We start from the raw sequence: 20,668 nt of genomic DNA, 5'->3' as shown, positions 1-20,668 counted from the left end.
ATATTCTTTGACAAAGTCATAAACCAATCGCCTATAGGCTCTAGAAGTACCATGATTCATCTTTTGCTACAACATATCTAGAGTACCCTTTCAGTTAGATGAAGGTAAAGCTGACCTAAGAGCTTGGTATCTTCCTATTTGAGTTAATAGACTCCCTTTCCTAGATGATGTCCTGAATAAACCCGTTAACCTTAATAAGATGCCTCACTAGGCACTCCAAATCATCCCCTTTAACGGTTAGGTCCATTGGCAAATTGATTAGGTTATTGATCATATTTCTCACTTTATTCCGTTGTTGAGTAGCGAAAATTATTTTGGGCATTCTCATGATACACACCATTATTTTCTATAACACATTAGAGAAATATCAGATCAATAATAAATATTTATTTACATAAAATAAATATTTAATGCAGATAAAAAAAATTTACACAAAATAAAATTTAAACAAAAGCAATGAAGAAAAAAATAATTAACATGATTCTTCAAACATGTCCATGTAGATAATCTAAGTTCCATAACTTTGAATTACTAGTTAAAAGTTTAATCACATGTTATATAAAAGAACTAAACCATTAAATCACAGTCTAAGTGTACCTTCTAATTGCAAAATTTTATCCTCCATAAAATACTTTGAAAATGAGAGATTTGTTATGTTAATCAAAATAGCTCGAAGATCAACTTTTTCTTCACTATTTTTTTAATTCAAATTTTCAACTTAAGCAAAATTGCTTTTTCTTTCTACACCTGTAGAAATATATCCAACACATGGCTTTTTCAATTTTGATATTTATATGACTAGGCCAAGTGTGCATGAGACATGACCAATCATCATCATGCCCACCTGCATAGCAACTTCAACCGCAAATAAATAATTTTTCATCTTGATTTAAAGATGAAAAATTATTTATTCACACAAAATAAATAAATTTAATCAATTTATAATGACTTAAAAAATAAAAAAAAATTGATCCAAAAAATTAATTTTTTAAGTCATAAATAATTTTTTAGTATTTTTAGGAAATTTTTTTTTTCTAAATTCTGCCAGCAAAACCCAAAATGAACACTATTTTGCTGAAAATGGTGTGCCATCTTGGTGAAGACCCAGCCAATAATCAAGTGCTAGCACCTTGTAGATGTGTCCGAGATAAGCGCGTGTATGCCACGAGTCGCCTTCCCGATGGTAGAAGGTCTTCGAACTTTAATAGTGGGGGGTTTTCATGGGTGGAAAATCTATTGGTGTGGTCATTGAGTATTGTTAAGATGCTTATAGTAGTGTTTGGCATATCAACACACTTTGCCAAGACTTAAAAAAAACAATTAGGGTTATCTTCAACCTAGAAATTCTAGATTTCAAAGGCATATTCAAATTGGTTTTTACCAAAATTTGAGAGACTATTACTCATTCAATTCTCAATGAATTAAGCATGCAATAAGCCATTGGAAAGATCTTCATGCCTACATTTTAATGGTATAAAAATCACGCACAGAAAATAAACACATAAGAAGATATTATTGCTTAAAGTAGGCTTCATGGTTAACTTTAATGAAATTCTAGAATTTCCATTAACAAAATCTAGATCCAAGTTTTATCATTTTAATATTCTAAACATGTTAAACATATAATCATAAACTAGGAAACAAGTATATAGGCTCTGATACCAATGAAGAAAAATTAATTTACATGATTTCTAAATCATGCCCATGCATAAACATTAAGCATCATAGTTATATCACAAAGCTAATACACTATATAATCACAATAATAATGGAATATGTAAATTTTATCACAGTCTAAAAGTGTATCTTATTTATAAAAGTAAATGCCCCAAAAGCTATTTGAAATTGAGAGTTTTTTATTATGAAATTTCTTGACCAGAGAATGCCAACCCTTTTTTCCTTCAACTTTCGTTGCTTTTCATTCAAGAGAAGCACACAAATTCTCCTTTTTAACATTAACTATATATATGTGTCTTTAACATGTAACTACATGCAGCAATTACATGCAAAACGTTGACAACCTTTAATTTTTTTTTTTTTTTTTTTATAAAAATTAAGTCAAAGTTTATGGATCTGGGTTGACCACATGGTTACTCGGACCCGAATTCCTTCAACTTAAAAAAAATCTTCATTTTTCAATCTATTAAATTAAATGATTAAAAAAATTTTCTTTTTAAAACCTCCAAATGCTTTTAAAAAAATTTCTAACAAATAAAATTTTGAAGTTTTAAAAACCATAAAAAATCTTACTTCTAAAAATTTTATTATTATTTTTTTTACAAAACCTTACTTTACTTGCAGAAAACAATTTTCTATTTTCCATTTTCTAAGAAATTTCTAGTTTTCATTTTCTACAAAAAGTAAGAGAAAGTATGAAAAAACATATTCATATGCAAATAATAAAAAATGATTTTATAATTAAAAAAATTATTCATATCTTTTACAATTTTAAAAAAATAACTATTACAAAATATATTTAAATTTTATTTTATTTTTAAATTTTTTTCATTTATTTTATAATAATATTTTTTTATTATATTAAATAATTATTTTTTAATAATTATTCAATTTTAATTATAAAAAATAGAGTATAATTTTAATCATAAAAATTGTCATTGTTTTTCATCAGTTAAAAAAAAATAATTTTTATTATTAAGGAAAATGGCGAAAATAATTTAACTCTTCATTAAATTTTAAAAAACTAATTTTTCAGTTCTTTATTTAAAAAATTTTTCTAGAAATTTAACCTAGTTTTCCACACCATTCCCCATGCCCTACTCTACTATTGCTTCTCTCTTCACCGTAAGCTCAGCCTAGACAACTTAATCATGACTTTATTATCTACTGTCGTCGTCACCTCATTGTATCTATGGATTCTCATATTCCCAATTTGAAATTGCTTCTTCTCCTTCAAAACTCTCAAGATTCCATTTCTCACATTCCTTATCCTCCTCTTGTTTCTTTATAGACTACCATAGAGATTGCAATTCCAACTGCATAAGTTCTCACCTTTATTAGTTTTGTTCTTTAGAAAATTTTCATTGCAATTCAATATGTATTTTGATTGAGGCATGGGGTCATGGGACTTTTTCATTTTTTCAATTTTAGACTCTAAATTTTAAATTTTTTAAAAATAATAAATAAATTTTAATATTTTACCTATAAAATTAATATTTTTATTAAACATTTATAAAAAATAATATTTTAATTTTTTAAGCAAAAAAATGAATCCATTTAAGGTTAAATATAAATGTATTGATTTATTTGATAAAAGAAAATTATGTTGGACTTAATTGAACATCTCAAAAAGTACAGGGTGTGCCATGTGAATGTTGAAAACGGTGGGGCAGGTGTGGTCGTTGCACAAGAAATAAAAGCCAATTCGTTCGCCAACTGCCGTTCGCCTTCTCCCCTATTCACTCTCCGAAAAGGAAAAGCCTTTATGCTCCCTCGCCTCTCTCCTCTCCTCCGCACTCTCTATTCTCCCTTCCCTTCTCCAGTTCAAATGGCGCGCTTTTTCTCACGCGCCACCTCTCTCCCTCGCTTCAATCCTTCCCCAACCGCTGTAATCTCCTCCATTCACTCTTCTTCAAGCCTATTCTTCACTTCCAAATCGAACCGCTTCCTTGTCCCTTGGTTATCGAAACGTTCCACTTTTGGTAAAAAGTTTCACGCTTTGTGCGGAGAAGGCGATGGGAGGAGGATTCTGCGACAAATAGGAGGGAGGGTTTGGGCGGCGCAGAGAGGATACCGGAAAGTGAGGAGGAGGCCGTTGCCGAGGATTAAAGATAAGGAGTTGGAGCTTAATGTCAGCATTTGCATTGAAGAAGAGCTGCCCGATGATCCTGAAATCTTGGTACATACGCTACATTATTTAGTTGATAATTCTTGTATAGAACATAGAACCTTGAAATTGTTATGGTTAGGATATTGTTTTGAGCAAAGGAAGCATACTTCAAGCAAATTATTATATTATGACTGGCAATTGGGCACATTCATTTGTATTTCTGTATGCAGAGTATAGCAGAATTGCTTCGTCTTAACGTGCCAATGGCAATGAAGTTAGCATTCGATGGCTTAAAAGATTCAGCTTATAAAACGAGAGATAAGGCTATAAGTGATGTTGGGGGATTTAAAAGTGTTGAATTATCTGTCCTCCTTTGCAATGATGAGTTCATTCGCAAACTTAATAAGGAATGGAGGGATGAGGACCATGCTACTGATGTTCTTTCCATGTCACAACATGTTCCTGAACTCAAGCTTCCAGTTGTAAGTAGTATATCTGTCGACTGAAGGAAGGATCCATCTCGATTGCATCCAGTTTATGCTCTTTTCCTTTTTGTTTTTTGGTACTTCTTTGCAGCTTATGTTGGGGGACATTGTCATCTCTGTTGAGACAGCTGCACGACAAGCAGAGGAAAGGGGGCATGCTCTTATTGATGAAATTCGCATCCTCCTGGTAGGTTGCAAAATTAAAAATTTATTCTTTTACTAACATGCAAGCATTTGCATCTGCTACTGGCATGGTTCTTTTTGTTTTGCTATAAGCCTTATGAATATCATGATAAGCGTCAATTACCTAAAACTTTGGTTGGTGTCTAAGAGAATCACGAATTGACGCTCAAGGTGGTATTATGGCAATAAAATTCATAATGATATTTTAACAATGAGCTTGGCAACCTTTTGACTCCAAAAGTAAAGAATTTCCGACTCCTTGAAGGTTGTGATTGTGAATTAGATGAGATTTTTCAATGATTAGGGTGAGGAAAGAAGTGGCAGAAGGGAGATTAAGCTGTTTCTTGCTATTAAAATAAATCTTTGAAAGTGAATGAAATTACTTCGAAAATAAAAAGAAAAAAATAAAATGTGTAGAACCTGTATTCGGCTTTTAGAAAATGATGTGTTGAAGCCTTAGCACTTACAATTCCAAACACTCTCTATTCCCCCCTTCTTTTAACATTCATGAGAGGTGCCTCAAAATTCCTTAATTTGTTTTGTAGGTTCATGGTTTGCTGCATCTTTTAGGATTTGATCATGAGATTAGTGAAGAGGCCGAAGCTGAAATGGAGAAGGAGGAGGAACTTCTTTTAAAGAGCCTTGGGTGGAAGGGAAAAGGACTAATTCAGAGTGCATATGATGCTGAGACCAATATGAATCTTCAAACAGAAAATTTAGATGGTAATTACGATGTATTATTGTTTGTCATTTAAAGGCTTTGCATTTTATGTTTATTTGGAGCTATAATATGCCACAAAAAAAGGTTGGCAATGAGATAATCTTACAGTTACAATGTTAACAGACAGGAAGAAAGAAGGCAGTCTTCGATTCTATAAACCAAAATTCAGCTATATCTTTTGCGACATGGATGGTGAGATCAACTTGACATTGTAATTGAATGTTTCACGGGTTTAGTTATTAACTTCTTATCTTTTCCCTATTTCTATCTGAATGCAAGGAACATTGCTGAACAGCAAAAGTCAAATTTCCTTGACAAATGCAAAGGCTTTGAAAGAAGCAGTGTCAAGGGGAATGAAGGTGGTGATAGCAACTGGAAAAGTAAGAGAATATGGAATCTTACCCCTTTCATTTCCAGTTAATTGATTACCAGGGCATTTTCTTAGAACCATGTGTTTAATCATTATATTATTAGGAAATTTCATTTTGTCTATAGTTATCTATTGATGCAATGGCTGGGCTTCTCTTTGTTAATTTTCTCCTTCATTGGGTATGCTGTGTATCTGATGAAGGTTCTAGCTGTTAGTTGTTGATTGGAACTCTGGAACAGGCTCGACCTGCTGTGATAAGTATTTTGGAGATGGTGGATTTAGCTGGTAAAGATGGCATTATCTCAGAGTTCTCTCCTGGAGTTTTTTTACAGGTTTTTCTTGTTTTACTCTGTTTGTTTATCATCTTCATGCTTTTATTTTTTCTCAACTGGTATTGCAAGTTCCATATTTTCAGTTGTATATCTTGAACAGCAAGATTTTGTCAATGACATTCTCAAACTTGCTCCTAGAGCTCTTGTTGTTTATATATGTGTTTCCATTTTTATAAATACAATCATATGCGTAAAATTTTCTTAAACTCAACTTGTGTGGAAGATATTTAGCTGTTGTACAAATTGGTCTGTGCGTCTTTGCTTCCTGGTTCTCCAAGAGCTCAATATGATAATTGCTCTTTCTTCCACTTCTCTTCTACTATAAGCAAAAAAGGGCTTTGCTTTACCACTCTTGAGGCTACTCAATATCCCTCTTCTTGAAGCCAATCTTAATTTCTTTTGAGGAGAGGAGTTTGAAGCCCAACTTTGCATGGAGGAATTTATTAATATTGGTGTTTAAAGCCTGAAATGGATCAGTTAATTAGAATCCCTTTAACAATCTCTACTTCTTGAAAGGTTTAAGATATGAAATACAAAATCTTACATATTTCTTCTCTCTCACTAACATTTTCATCTTTACTGTATCAAGAAAGGCAATAGGTCTAACCTGGTTTGAGGATTACTGTTGGAGCTGCTGTTAAGAAAAACACTCTTTTAAATGTATTAGTTTTTAAAAATTGATTTAAAAATTAAATTTGATAAATTTTAGTCATAAGCATACTAAAATAATAAATAACTTTTTTTCAAACTGCTTGTTTCAATAGCATATAAAATGATACTTTTTTCTGAAAGGTGCTTTTTGGTCCTTGAAACCATAAGATCCTTTACAATGCTTGAGAAATCTAGGAGAATATTCCTATAGTAAAACTAGCGGCTATTGGCATTTTGGATTTTTTGTATAAGCCCTAGTCAACTAGCTCAGATTCTTGAAAGCTATAAAAACAATGTGCGAATTCTTGTATTGTTAAATTTATTGACGTACTACAAACAGACAATGTGTCCTTAAGATACTAGTTCTTTAAAACTTTGTTCTATACTCTGAAGTACCCTCCTATTGTACTCCTGATATGCTTTACTTTTACTTTTTATTTTCATATATCTTCTCCTTATCCCACCCAATAAACAAATTCTTTCTCATAGAAATATGTTAACACTACACTCTTCGCCAAATACTGAAAAGCTTAAAGGCCAGTGACTAGTTAACATCCAATAAACTTTTTTTTTTTTTTGATGAATCTAATAAACAATTCTTTCTCATAGAAATATGTTAACACTAAAAGCTTAAAGGCCAGTGACTAGTTAACATACTTCTGCTTGCATGTGATGTTCTTCGTGTTTAGCCTCTAGCCGTTTATCTAATTTCCATTTTGTGTTTCTTATCAGCATTTTTTTATGTGATTTCAGGGGTTGCTTGTTTATGGTAGACAGGGTCGGGAAATTTTTAGAAGCAATTTAGATCCAAGTGTTTGCAGAGAGGTAATAGTTTGCTCTAAAATTTTATTTGATTTGCAGCTTCTGCCTAATGCTTTCATCTAGGGAAGTTTTAGCATCAAATGAATTCTATTTTAGTTGGGCAACAGGCTTTAACATTGATGGTGTAGTGCAAGTGGTTCTGCATGAGACTATTTTAGCCAGAAGTTCATTTGTGTTTTCCCGTTCCTCCCTTCCAAAATTTCATTAAATTTTGTTTTGTACTGGAAATTAATAAAGCTATATGAAATCTATTTTGTGTGTCCTCTCTTCTGGATAGGGTTGTAATTTACACGTGCAAACATGAATGGTTTGGTATTATCATTATTTTTGTTGTTGACCAGGTTGAAATTCTCAATTGCAGGCATGCCTGTACTCTTGGGAGCATAAGGTTCCTCTTATTGCATTCAGCAATGACCGTTGCTTAACACTATTTGATCACCCCCTTGTTGATTCATTGCATACCATATATCGTGAGCCAAAGGTGCATATCTGGTAACAGTACTCTTGATATTGCATGAGCAGCTTGTGCATAATGTAAATGGTACCTAATGAAAAGAATCTTTACAGGCAGAGATCATGCCTTCAGTTGAGCATCTCCTGTCTGCTGCTGACATACAGGTAAAGTCACAAAAATGGTTGTGTTTGTTCCGAAGCATCAAAGAGAAACAGTATAGATGTGTCATACTTGAAAGGTGCACAAATCAAATAGTTACATTTATAATGGAACAACAGAAAGAAAGGGAAGAAATACAAACAATTAACGTTGAGTGTGTGGCAGATGGTTCGGGTCAAGGTTTATTTACGGATATTAACTTAGTTGCTATATTTCAGTTTGAATTTGGTTAATGATGTCTTAAATTATATGATTGTAATCCTTGGAAAAATCATTTCACATTTCAGTGCATCTTACAAAAATGTAAATAATTTGATTTTAGTTGTGTTGTGATCAGAATCCGGAACAAGTGGGAGCCATGGGTTCTGCCTTGTTGATATATGCACATATGTACATCTAAACATGTACTTGTGTATGTAAACCTTGGAAAAAATTGATGTACATCAGGAGTGCAGGTGTTCTTTTCCCCCTTTTTGACTATTCCAATCTTTGGTTTTACAGAAGATGATCTTTTTAGGCACTGCTGAGGGTGTGGCTACTTCATTGCGGCCATACTGGTCAGAAGCAACAGGGGATCGTGCCAATGTTGTCCAAGCTGTTCCAGACATGCTTGAAATTGTTCCACGTGGAACCTCAAAGGGCAGTGGAGTAGAACTGCTGCTTGATCATTTGGGTGTCACTGCAAAGGAGGTATGTGTGAATAGAACACATTCCCTTTTTTTTTTTTTGTATTTAAAATAAAAGTAAAAAGTAGAAACACTCCAGGAGAGTTGCGTCAGTTATCTTGCCATTATGGACTATGTTGTGGTCCATGCCGTTTAATTGGAATTTTCATAGGCTTCAGTCATAAAAAGACATCAACAGAAAAATAACTATTGTCTGTGCAAGTAATGAAAATATTCTAGTGGAACATCTTAACATTTAAATGGTAATTTTGAAATACTCATGCTGAATCCTTATTAAGAAAGATCATTGTATCTGCACATAAAGCGTGATGGCTGTTAGAAGCAAAAAAAAAAAAAAAAAGGATGGAAATATGAGGAATAAAGATCAATTTGCCCTTTTTGCTTATAGTCTCGGGCCAATCTAGAACAATTCAAACTTTCTGGTTCTTAGGGATGAAACTTTCAATTTAAGACCAATTTAATTCAATTTTTTGCCAAATAATAATAATAATAATAATAATAATAATAATAATATTTCATTTTTAATAATGGAAAATTAATTTTTCATATTTAAAATAATTAATATTTTTCACCATTTCAAAAATTAAAAAATAATTTCAAAAATAATTAAAAATTGCACCATTTTCAAAAATAAAAAATAAAATAATGCTTTTTCATATTTTTAATAATAATAAATTAATTTGTCAAAAATTTTATATTAAAAACTTAATTTCCACCATTAATTAGAAAAAATAAAAATATTCATCATTTGAAAAATTTTAAAATAAACAAATAATAAACAAAATTTTCATATTTTTAATATCAAAAAATAATTTCTAACATTTGAAAAAAATAATTTCTACATTTTTAAAATAATTAAAAATTTTACTGTTTTCAATTTCCCCTTTTCTAAAATAGAAAATACATTTTAAAATAAGAATTCTTTTATTAAAAATATGCAAATTATTATTTTGTTTTATTTGACCCAAAATTGGATCAGAGTGGCCTTAAGTTGAAATTTATGTCCTAATTGAACCTGAAACTCCGAATTGTCCTATATTAGCCAAGCCTACAAGTACAGGGGCCAATTCACCTTTATTTTGAAATATGGTGAAGCTAACTTGCCAAAATCTCTGACCACATTGCATTTCTAGCGTTCTGCCAGTTTCAGTCTTAAAAGACATCTATTTAGAACTTGCTTCCAATTGATTCTATTTACATAATTTTCAGATAATGGCTATTGGTGATGGGGAAAATGACATTGAGATGCTTGAGTTGGCCTCTTTAGGCATTGCTCTTAGCAATGGATCCGAGAAGACAAAAGCTGTGGCGGATATAATTGGTGGTAGCAATGATGAAGATGGTGTAGCAGATGCCATCTATCGGTATGCATTCTGAGCTTTTACGTTCAAGTGTGAAATTTTGGGCAAAAACCACATTACATGATATCTATGATTTGGGATGTAACATTCCAATTTTTATAGTTGTTTATTGTTCTTTCTGAAGAATGATTAGGTGATCCTACCAAAATAGGGTAGAAATTCTTCTCTTCTTTCTTTATTGATTGAATGAATAAGTAGGGCATTACCCAGGGTTGATCCTGTTGAAGAGGGTTCCCCGATTGGGTCATCTGAACTGGAATTCAGATTCTGAACACAATTTATCTCATTTCATTGAATGTACTATTTCAACTGGATAGAGTCTCTTACGAGGCCTTCTGTACACAAAACTGATGCCATTGTTAATTTATATATGAGATTTTGATATATATATATATATACAGACTTGTTGGCTACCCAAACTTTTGCAGCTATTGTTTCTGTGTTCTCAAGAATCAGGTTTGCACATGCCAGAGAATAGTTTATCTTTCGTATTTAGGCTTAAATAGAGAAGCAATCCCAAGGACTCATCTTCTCTTCTCTGGGTGGTATGGTTGTAGAGGGTGTTGGGTGTTATGGGCAGTCCGGATTAAAATGCTCCACGTAATGCCAATGTAATAATCTTGCAAAATGACGCTCGGAAAATTTTATGCAAAAATTGTAGTCTCCAACTTACTGAATCATTTCTCCATTGTTAATTAGGCAAACTGTGTAACCCACGTGATTGGGTACAGCACCAACAATGGTTTCAGGGGACTCACAAGGGCCTGACAACTGACGAGGGACATTACCTCCTTGAGAGAACTTTGTTTTGTGTGCCGAGGATTTTTGTACGCCAAAGATAAGCCACATGCATGCACACACGGGAAGCCCCTATTGATCAGACTTGGGGTAGTCCACATAACAAGGCAATTGCTGATAGTTACAACTGTGATCAGGCAATAGATCACTAAAAAAAAAAAAAAAAATAGCAAGCGATTAAATTAATTGTTAATATATTAAAATCGATTGTAAATAGTAATTAATAATCATATCGATTATTAAATTAATTAAATTAAAAAAAATAAAATTTTTAGTAAAAAATTACTGCTTGCTAACAGTAATTGATTTAGCAATTGAAATTAAAATAAAATTAGTTGCAAAAAATTTATTGTCTTTAATTTTGTAATTACGTAATTATTTTATAAATCGGTTGCTATTTATAATTAATTTAACAATTAAAAAGTCGGTAGCTAATTTTAAAAAAATTATAAAAAAATTAAATTTTTAAATAAAAATAAAAAGTCAAATAAATAAAAATGTCAAATTAGTGAAATAATAAATTATTAATGAAAATTAATACTAAAATTAATATAATAATATTATAAAAAATTTACTAATAATAACTATTATAAAAAAATAATAAAAAATAAATATGAAAACAAAATTTTAAAACAAATTACTAAAAAAATTACCATATATATATATATTATAATAAAAAAATTACTAAAATTAATACTACAAATAATTTACTAACAAAAAATATATTTGTGCAAAGATTTTTATTTTATGTAAAAAAAATAAATTAAATAAAAAAATGAGAAAGAAAAAGATGATAAAAAAAATGATGAAGAAAATATGTTAGAAAAGAAAAGATGATAAATAAAAAAGATGAGAATGAAAAAAAAAAAGAAAAAAATGAGAAAAAATGGAAGAAAGAGAAAAAAAAATGAGTAGTGGAAAAAAAAAGAGTAGGAAAAGAAAATGAGTAGTTGTTTATATAAAGGAATTAACAATCGATTTTAGCAACTGATTGTCGATTGTTAATTTCTTTTAAAAATTGAGTGAAAATTTTTGGAGAAAAATTTTACAATCGATTCGCAATTGGTTAGTTCCTAATAGCAATTGATTTCAATTGATTGTAGAAATCGATTGTTGTTAGCAATCGATTTGTAAATTAATTGCAAATAAAAAATAAAAAATAAAAAATTAGTGGAAATTTTTGGGGTGCAAAATCAGTTTCAAAAATCACTTACTTTTAGTAACCGATTTGCTAATCAAATGCAAATAAAAAAAAGGCAAAAATTTTTGGAGAAAAAATCAGTTGCTAATATCGGTTGCAAATATCGGTTGCAGTTAGGAACCGATTCACAAGTCGGTTGTAAATAAAAAAAAAATAGGCAGAAATTTTTGGAGGAAAAAATTTAGCAACTAATTTATAATTGGTTGTAAAAATCAGTTGCAAATAACAATTGATTTTATCAACTGATTTCTAATCGGTTGTTAATTTTTATAACCGATTGTAAATCAGTTATTAATTCTAGAGCCAATTAAAATAATTTTTTAATTTAGTAATCAATTTCCTAAATCGATTATTGTTAGCAACTAATTTTAAAATCGATTATTGTTAGCAACCAATTTTAAAATCGATTACTATTAGCAATAGATTTTCGCAACCAATTTTTTAATCGGTTGCTAATAGTGAGGAGAATATTTTCTATGTATTTTCTTGAATGAGATACAAGGTATTTATATATAAAGAACCCTATAATTAAGTATTCTAATTGGGAAGATATCCCAATAATTATGCTAACTAATTAAGAAAGAATAATATTTACATAATTATATGATTGACTTTTTATAACACTCTCCCTCAAGTTGGAGCATAGATATTAATAATGTCAAACTTGTTACAAATGTAGTCAATCCGAACCCTATTCAATACTTTTGTGAAGATATCTCCTAATTGCTCTCCGGTTTTGACATGCCCTGTTGAGATGATCTTTTGTTGAATCTTTTTTCGAAGGAAATGACAATCAATTTTAATATGCTTAGTACGCTCATGAAACAATGGATTTGAGGCGATATGAAGAGCGGCTTGATTATCACACCATAGTTTGGCAGGAGATGAGGTCTCAAGACCCACTTTTTCCAATAACTGATGTGTCCACATAACTTCACACACAGCTTGGGCCATAGCTCGATATTCTGATTCAACACTTGAACGAGAAATTACAGTCTATTTCTTACTTCTCTAAGATACTAAGTTTCCTCCAACAAAGATACAATATTCTGTAATGGATCTTTTATCAATCTTTGAACTTATCCAATCTGCATCTGAAAAGCACTCAATATTTAAGTGCCCGTAATTGTTATATGAGAGACCATGACCTGGAGCACCCTTCAAGTAACATAAAATTTGCCTCAAAGCTTTTCAATGGGTAACAGTAGGAGAGGACATAAATTGACTTACAATACTAACTAAATATGCAATATCTGGACGAGTTAATGTGAGATAATTAAGTTTGCCAACCAATCTCCTATACATCTTAGGGTCCTCAAATAGTTCACTATCTCTTACTGTGAGCTGAAGATTGGGAGTCATTGGTGCATTGCATGGTTTGGCACCTAATTTACCTGTTTTTGCCAATAAATCAAGGACATACTTCCTCTGAGATAAGAAGATGCCTTTCTTATACCTTGAAACTTCAATGCCTAAAAAATATTTCAATAAACCAAAATCTTTTATTTGAAACTGAGTCTGAAGGAATGACTTGAGTGAAGAAATACCTACAGAGTCATTTCCAGTAATGACAATATCATCAACATATACTACAAGTAAAATTAGCCTAGCTTTAGAATGTCTAAAAAACATCGAATGATCAGACTTGCTCTTCTGCATACCAAACTGATGAACTACATCACTGAGCTTGCCAAACCAAGCTTGAGGACTCTATTTCAAGCCATAAAGGGATTTTCGAAACCTACAAACTTTGCCTAACTCCCCTTGAGCAATAAAACCTGGTGGTTGCTCCATATAAACTTTCTCCTGGGGATCACCATGAAGGAAAGCATTTTTGATATCCAATTGATGTAAAGGCCAATCATATTTAGCTGCCAAGAAAACAAATAAGCAAACAGAAGCTATTTTAGCAACAGGAGAAAAAGTGTCAGAGTAGTCAATCCCATAAGTTTGAGCATATACTTTAGCTACAAGGCGAGCCTTAAGATGAGCCACAGTACCATCGGGGTTCATTTTCACTGTAAAAACCCATTTACATCCAATAGCTTTCTTATCTGGAGGCAGATGCATCAATTCCCAAGTACCATTAATATCCAAAGCCAACATTTCCTCTTCCATTATGGCACGCCAGCCAGAATGGGACAATGCCTCAGCAACAGTTTTAGGAATGGAAATAGTGTCTAGAGAACTAACTAACAAAACAATGAGATGAAGGAGACAAGTGATCATAACATACAAAGGAAGAGATAGGATAAGTACATTGACACTTACCTTTGCGAAGAGCAATGGGAAGATCTAAGTCAGATTGAGGAGCAGTGGATGAAACTGGATCTTCTAACGAAGAAGCTAGTGGAGGATCTGAGTCAAGAGCCTCCAATCTCCTGGAATAATCATGGACAATAGATGGGCAATAAGGTTGAGCAAGTGCTGGTGCAGGAGGATTCTGAGGACTTAGCTGAGGACTTAACACTGTATAGACAGAATAGACTAAGTGATCATCTTCCTCCCCCTGACTCTCATAACTAGGAGAGGGAGGAAAGAATGGAGTAGATTCAAAAAAGTTAACATCAGCAGACACAATACATCGATTAAGGGTTAGAGAAAAACATTTGTACCCTTTTTTAAGTCGAGAATAGCTAAGGAAGAGACACCTAAGAGACTTAGGATCCAGTTTAGTAACCTGTGGACGAACATCTCTCACAAAACAAGTACTACCAAAGATATGAGGTTCAATAGGAAACAAAGATTTTGAAGGAAACAAAATGGTATAAGGAATGTCATCGTTAAGCATAGATAATGACATACGATTAATCAGAAAATAAGCTGTAGAAATTGTATCATCCCAAAATTGTTTAGGGACCTTCATTTGATAAAGGAATGCCCGTGCTACCTCAAGAAGATGTTTATTTTTTCTTTCAGCAACCCCATTCTGGGATGGAGTATTAACACAAGATGTTTGATAAAGAATACCCTTTTTTAACATATAGGCTTAAAAATTGCTAGAAAGATATTCCTTAGCATTATCACTTCTCAATATACGCACAAAAGTATTAAATTGAGTTTTAATCTCAACACAAAAGGCACAAAAAATAGAAAATAATTCTGAATGATTCTTCATTAAAAATAACCAAGTAACACGGAAATAATCATCAACAAATGTAATAAAATACTTGAAACTAGTTTTAGAAGTAATAGAACAAGGATCCCAAAAATCAGAATGAATTAACTCAAAAGGGGACGAAGCCCATTTATTGACTTCAGGTGTAAAAGGTAAAAGATGGTGCTTAGCAAACTGACATGACTCACACTCTAAGACTTACAAAGATTGAAATTGAGGACATAACTTCTTTAAGATAGCCAGGGAGGGATGGCCCAAACGACAATGAATTTCAAGCGGAGTTAATGTGCTAAAGTAAGTAATAGATCATGAAACATATTTATTCATGATGTAGAGACTTCTGGACTCATATCCTCTACTAATAATCTACTTCGTCGTAAGATCCTGAAACAAACAATAATCAGGAAAAAAGGAAACTGAACAATGTAAGGCACGAGTAATTTTACTGACTGAAAGCAAATTAAATGAAAATTTAGGTAGACATAAAACAGATGATAAAGAAATAAATGACGTTGGGTTTGTAGTACCAGAACTCATGACACAAGAAGTAGAACCATCAGCTAAAGTAACTGTAGAGGAGGCAGGATGAGACTGAAAAAGAAGATAGAAAACTAGAATTACCTATCATATAATCTGTAGCACCAGAATCAATGATCCATTTGGATAAGGAAGATATAAGACATGTAGTGGATTTACCTGACTCAATGATAGCAGTGACAGGGGAATTAGAGGCCTTTAGAGATGCCTGATATTAGGAAAATTATGTATATTCCTCTGTAAATATTAAGACAATTTTCTCTGATGATGGTGCAACTGTAGACTCATCTATTGCCATGTTTGCCATATGAGACTGCTAATTCTTCCTCTGAAGCTTCAGACAATCATATTTTGTATAACTAGGCTCATGACAATAATAACAAATAACTCCTTTTGAGTCCAGATTAGAATTGGTTTCCCCATTACGCTAATTACTTCTATTGCTTGAATTTCCTCCTTTATTTCTCTGTTGTCCATTCGTATTTCAACTAACAAGAGCACCACTAGTAGTTTATGGAAGTTGGGTACTTTTTATACAAAGGACACGTGTGAATGTATCATGCAGAGAGAAAATTTCAGAGCTAGATAGGATTTGAGATTTAGCAGTCTCATATTCTGAAGGAAGACCTGCAAGAAAACTCATAACAGCCATCTGCTCTCGTCGAGCCTGCTGGACTTTCACATTAGGGTTAAAAAGCAACAAGACATTAAGTTATTCATATACTCTCTTAAATTCCATAAAATAAGCCGTGAGAGACTTATCCTGCTTCTCAGCACGATAGAATGCTTTGCACACATCATAAATATGAGAAATATTTCCTTTACCAGAATATAAGAAATCTAAGTAATCCATCAATTCCTTAACAATTTCACAGTGATTAATTAAACTAGTTAGCTCACTATGAATCGAATTCTGAAGTTGAAAAAATAATCGAGCATCTTCCCTAAGCCAAGCTTGCCTTGTATCATCAGTGGATGGATTTTTAGTCAGACGATCATCCTTTTTAATACTTCGTAAATAGACCTTGACAGTCTTACTCCACTCCAGGTAATTTGAACCATTAAGTTTGCGTTCTGAGATTTTAGTCATCATTGAATCACATTAGAAATAATAGCCTTAATAACAAAATTCTAACACAGATTAATAACTAACTCTGTCCCAATCTTCAAACGAACTCAATAAAACATAGAAACAAAAGAATTCCCTGAAAACATAACCTGAAATTGCTCAATAGTGAACTGCCCGAAGGAGAAAAATATTTGAGATAAAAAAGAAATGCCCCAAACTGAACAGTGAACCACGGAACTAGAATCACTAAGTCGAGGTGACCTTGGGACAAAATGACTGTCGGACATCATCGGAGGACGGCACACACATGTTCACGCGCCGGCGTGTGGAAGAAGGATCAAAACTTAAGAATGGCGTGTGAAGGCGATGCGCTTCAAGTCCGGTTACCGAACTTCCAAGGGTGGCTGATCAGCACGTGGGCCTTCTCTTGAGATGGGTGGTGAGACACTGTGATAACTCTATTGAGTTCTCCTAGAAGACAGCACTTGTTGGAGGAGAAGAACCAGAGAAAAAAAAAATTCAGAAAGAAAAAAAAATTTCAAGCTAGGGAACCTAGCTCTGATACCATGAAGAGAATATTTTCTGTGTATTTTCTTAAATGAGATACAAGGTATTTATATACAAAGAAACCTATTATTAAGTATTCTAATTGGGAAGATATCCCAATAATTATGCCAACTAATTAAGAAAGAATATTATGTACATAATTATATGATTGACCTTCTATAACAAATAGCAACCGATTTTAAAATTGGTTACTAATTGTATATTTAATATTTTTCTAATATCGATTAAGAATTAATTTAGCAATCAATTATAAATTGATTGCTATTAGCCGTCGATTTCAGCAATTGATTATAAATTGGTTGCTAATAACAATCGATTTAGCAATTGATTCTTCAATTAGTTGCTAAATTTTTTTTAAAATTAATTATCTTACTAAAAAAATTGAAATCATAAATCAGTTATAAAATTAATTGTTAATAGCAATCGATTTCAGTAAATTATAATAATTAGTTAGAAAACTGATTGTTTTTTGTAGTGGATTTCAGTACTTAACAAGCTGTCCTTTTTGCACTCGACTATAACAATATCAAAATCATCAGATTGCAATTGTTTTTACTTCAAATTTTGGTAAGAAGTCAGTAGATCTAAGGCATGCCTGAGATTGGATAGTTGATGTCATTTTTAGAAGGAGCATATAAAAGTCTACTGTCAGGAGATAGTATAGTTTTTCAAAGTTCAAAACCTGGACAATCTTTTATCCACTGGGAAATAATTTCCCGGCAATAACGCTGTTTATGGAACCTTTTATATCATGCACTGCTTTCCATGTGAGGCAGTATTGTAAAAGGCGAAAAAAGGCATCAGGTAAGGCAACTTAAAGGAGGTCCGTGTGCCCGAGACTGTTGAGGCAATGGCACCTTACTTCAAAAAAGTCCTTGCCTCATGTCGTCTCTCGCCTAAGGCTGTAAGTATCTTGTCGTCTACTGTTACCTTTTGATGAGGATCATCATGGAGCACCACCACCCTTTAAAGGGACGAGAGCTAAGCAACATCTTATTTTGTTCAAAGAAAACTTATTTTGGTGTTGATGAACCTTGGGATCCATTAGAGGTCTGCATCCTTAGGCAATGTTCATTTGGTTACTCATCACCTTTTGCCGTAATAACACTAGTCTGAGGATAGATCATTATAACTTGATTGTGATAAGGTGTTGATGCAGTGGGTGTAGAATAGGCCTTGAGGCGTGATGAATCACTATCTTTAAGGTATTAATTGTCCCCACTAAATGACTAAAAGGTTATGGCAATATACCTCCAGGATACAACAAAGCCTGAAATCTGTAGACAGCAACTCTTGAAGATTTCCCTTAAGAACTCTTTATACGAACCGGATTTAGAGAGACCAGAAGAAAAGAAGAAGAAGTAGAAGTAGTATATATATATCTGGATTGAAAAAACTCATCCTTATTTATAAAAAATGAAAAGTTATGACACCTTTTCCAGATAGATACATCTATTTATCTTCAATAGATACATCTATTTATCTTCAATAGATACAACTGTTTGTGTAAAAGACATGTTTATTTATTCACAGATACCTATACAAATAGTTGTGACTGTTTGTATAGAATAGACATATCTATTTATTAATAGACACCTATGCAAACAGTTATGACTATTTATATAGAATAGACATATTTGTTTATTAATAGACATATATATTTGTTAATAAATACATCTGTTTGTAATTTATTTATGAAAATTACAATAATATAATTACTTTATTTCACACATATATGTGCAAAGTTTCATAATAGAATAATATATATATAATTCTATACACATTTCACTCTTATAATTTCTTCACTTTCTTATATTTTAACAATATAGGAATTTTTTCTCTCTATACTATCTAAAATACAAGCTATTTATAACAATCCCTCACTTAGCTTATATTGTTAGATCCCATTATTTCATACATAATGAAAAGTATCTTTCGATTTAAACTTTTCTTTAGTGTAAATATTTCAAAGTTCTAAAGAAATCATGGTGGCCTTAGCTTAAACCTAGATTCCTATTAAATAGAACCAGAAATACTATACACATGAATCAACTAGTTCGACTTAAAAAGTTTACCAAAATTTTAGCATGAATATGGCCTTGTGCTACTTCCTATTTTTATGAACATTTACAAAAGTTATTCTTACTTTTGTTGAAGCGGCACCACTTCCTATGTTCATATAGGTGAAGTTTCTTTTGTAATAATATTAAACTTCATTAAGAGTATAAATACTCATCCTTATTCCATTAACTTAGTACACTAAGTACTTAATTACAATATTTACTAATGACTTGTTGTTACCCTTTAAACTTTATTTAGTAATAATACTATAAAGTAGGGTTCCCATCAGTAGTAAATTTAATGGAATATTCTAAATCCTAATCAGCACATGTACTTATGATCATAACTCTCGAGAGCCCTTTTATTAAAGGTTTTGCTAGATTATTATAGGATTTAACATAGACATGGTAATAACACCATTAGAGACTAATTGTCTTATATTTTCATGTCTTAAGCCTATATATATATACTTTCAATTGTATATTTTACTATAAGCTTTAGCCATCGTGATTTAACTATCACAATATACAGAAATAGATGGCACAGGTTGTGGCTACAACTTAATATCCAGTAACAAGTTTTTTTTTCAGCCATTCTGCTTCTTTACCAACATTTGCCAAAGTTATAAATTTGGATTCCACCATAGAATGAGTTATACAAGTTTGTTTCTTTGATGCTCAAGAAACAGCACCTCCACCTAAAGTGGACACTCAACCAAAGGTTGACTTATTATCCTTAGCAATAATTATCTAACTGACATTTTTATAACCCTAAGATCTCCACTATAATTATTTTACTAATCTACCATGCAATTACATATTTATAACATGAACTACATAAAAAATTCAGAGTCTAGATATTTACTTTATTTGCAAAAATAAATTACTCTATAACTTGTTTAAAATGAGAGCATCCAAAAATAAAGAACCAAGCTAAACTTGCACACACACACAAATGCATACTCATTTATCCTTTTGTCACTTCTTACAAATGACTTGTAAGGCTCTTATTTTTACTACTCAAAAAGTACCAACCTTTTGGCCAATAAATTCATCCCTTCACACATGTAACTATTAAGAAGAATAGCATCTTTTAATTTGGTTACATCTTTTGGCCAAGGGATACAACTCTTTGCATGGATAGAACTCTTTATATGGTTTCAACAAAATTGAAAATTTATCATAGAATAATCTATAGTTTATAATTCTTTTTTTTTTAAATATCCAAAAACCATTGAAATTTCTTTCAAATATTCCATACTGGGATTATTAGTATATCTTGACAATTTATATACTGCAAAAGCAAT

The 20,668-nt window shown here is 31.8% G+C and overlaps 1 protein-coding gene across 1 annotated transcript; it reads left to right on the top strand.

Moving 5' to 3' along the window:
• Positions 1-3,395: 3,395 nt before the first annotated feature.
• On the top strand, positions 3,396-10,397 carry LOC110639776 (endoribonuclease YBEY, chloroplastic). The gene is made up of 12 exons (XM_021790855.2): positions 3,396-3,856; positions 4,018-4,269; positions 4,364-4,459; positions 5,001-5,178; positions 5,300-5,368; positions 5,456-5,556; positions 5,786-5,878; positions 7,283-7,354; positions 7,713-7,832; positions 7,919-7,969; positions 8,466-8,654; positions 9,860-10,397. The coding sequence occupies exons 1-12, from the start codon at positions 3,443-3,445 to the stop codon at positions 10,025-10,027; spliced, it is 1,803 nt and encodes a 600-aa protein (XP_021646547.2). The 5' UTR covers positions 3,396-3,442; the 3' UTR covers positions 10,028-10,397.
• Positions 10,398-20,668: the final 10,271 nt, after the last annotated feature.

The sequence above is a fragment of the Hevea brasiliensis genome, chromosome 4 (genome assembly GCF_030052815.1).
Source record: "Hevea brasiliensis isolate MT/VB/25A 57/8 chromosome 4, ASM3005281v1, whole genome shotgun sequence".
Lineage (NCBI taxonomy): Eukaryota > Viridiplantae > Streptophyta > Magnoliopsida > Malpighiales > Euphorbiaceae > Hevea > Hevea brasiliensis.
The sequence above is the reverse complement of the archived record's forward strand: the minus strand, read 5'-3'. Positions and strand labels throughout refer to the sequence as shown.

Excerpts from the sequence above, each read along its gene's own strand:
- LOC110639776 (XM_021790855.2), top strand. The coding sequence starts at position 3,443 with ATGCTCCCTCGCCTCTCTCCTCTCCTCCGCACTCTCTATTCTCCCTTC. Across the intron at positions 4,460-5,000 it reads ATGAAATTCGCATCCTCCTG|GTTCATGGTTTGCTGCATCT; the intron begins GTAGGTTGCAAA and ends TTTGTTTTGTAG. Across the intron at positions 5,557-5,785 it reads TGGTGATAGCAACTGGAAAA|GCTCGACCTGCTGTGATAAG; the intron begins GTAAGAGAATAT and ends ACTCTGGAACAG.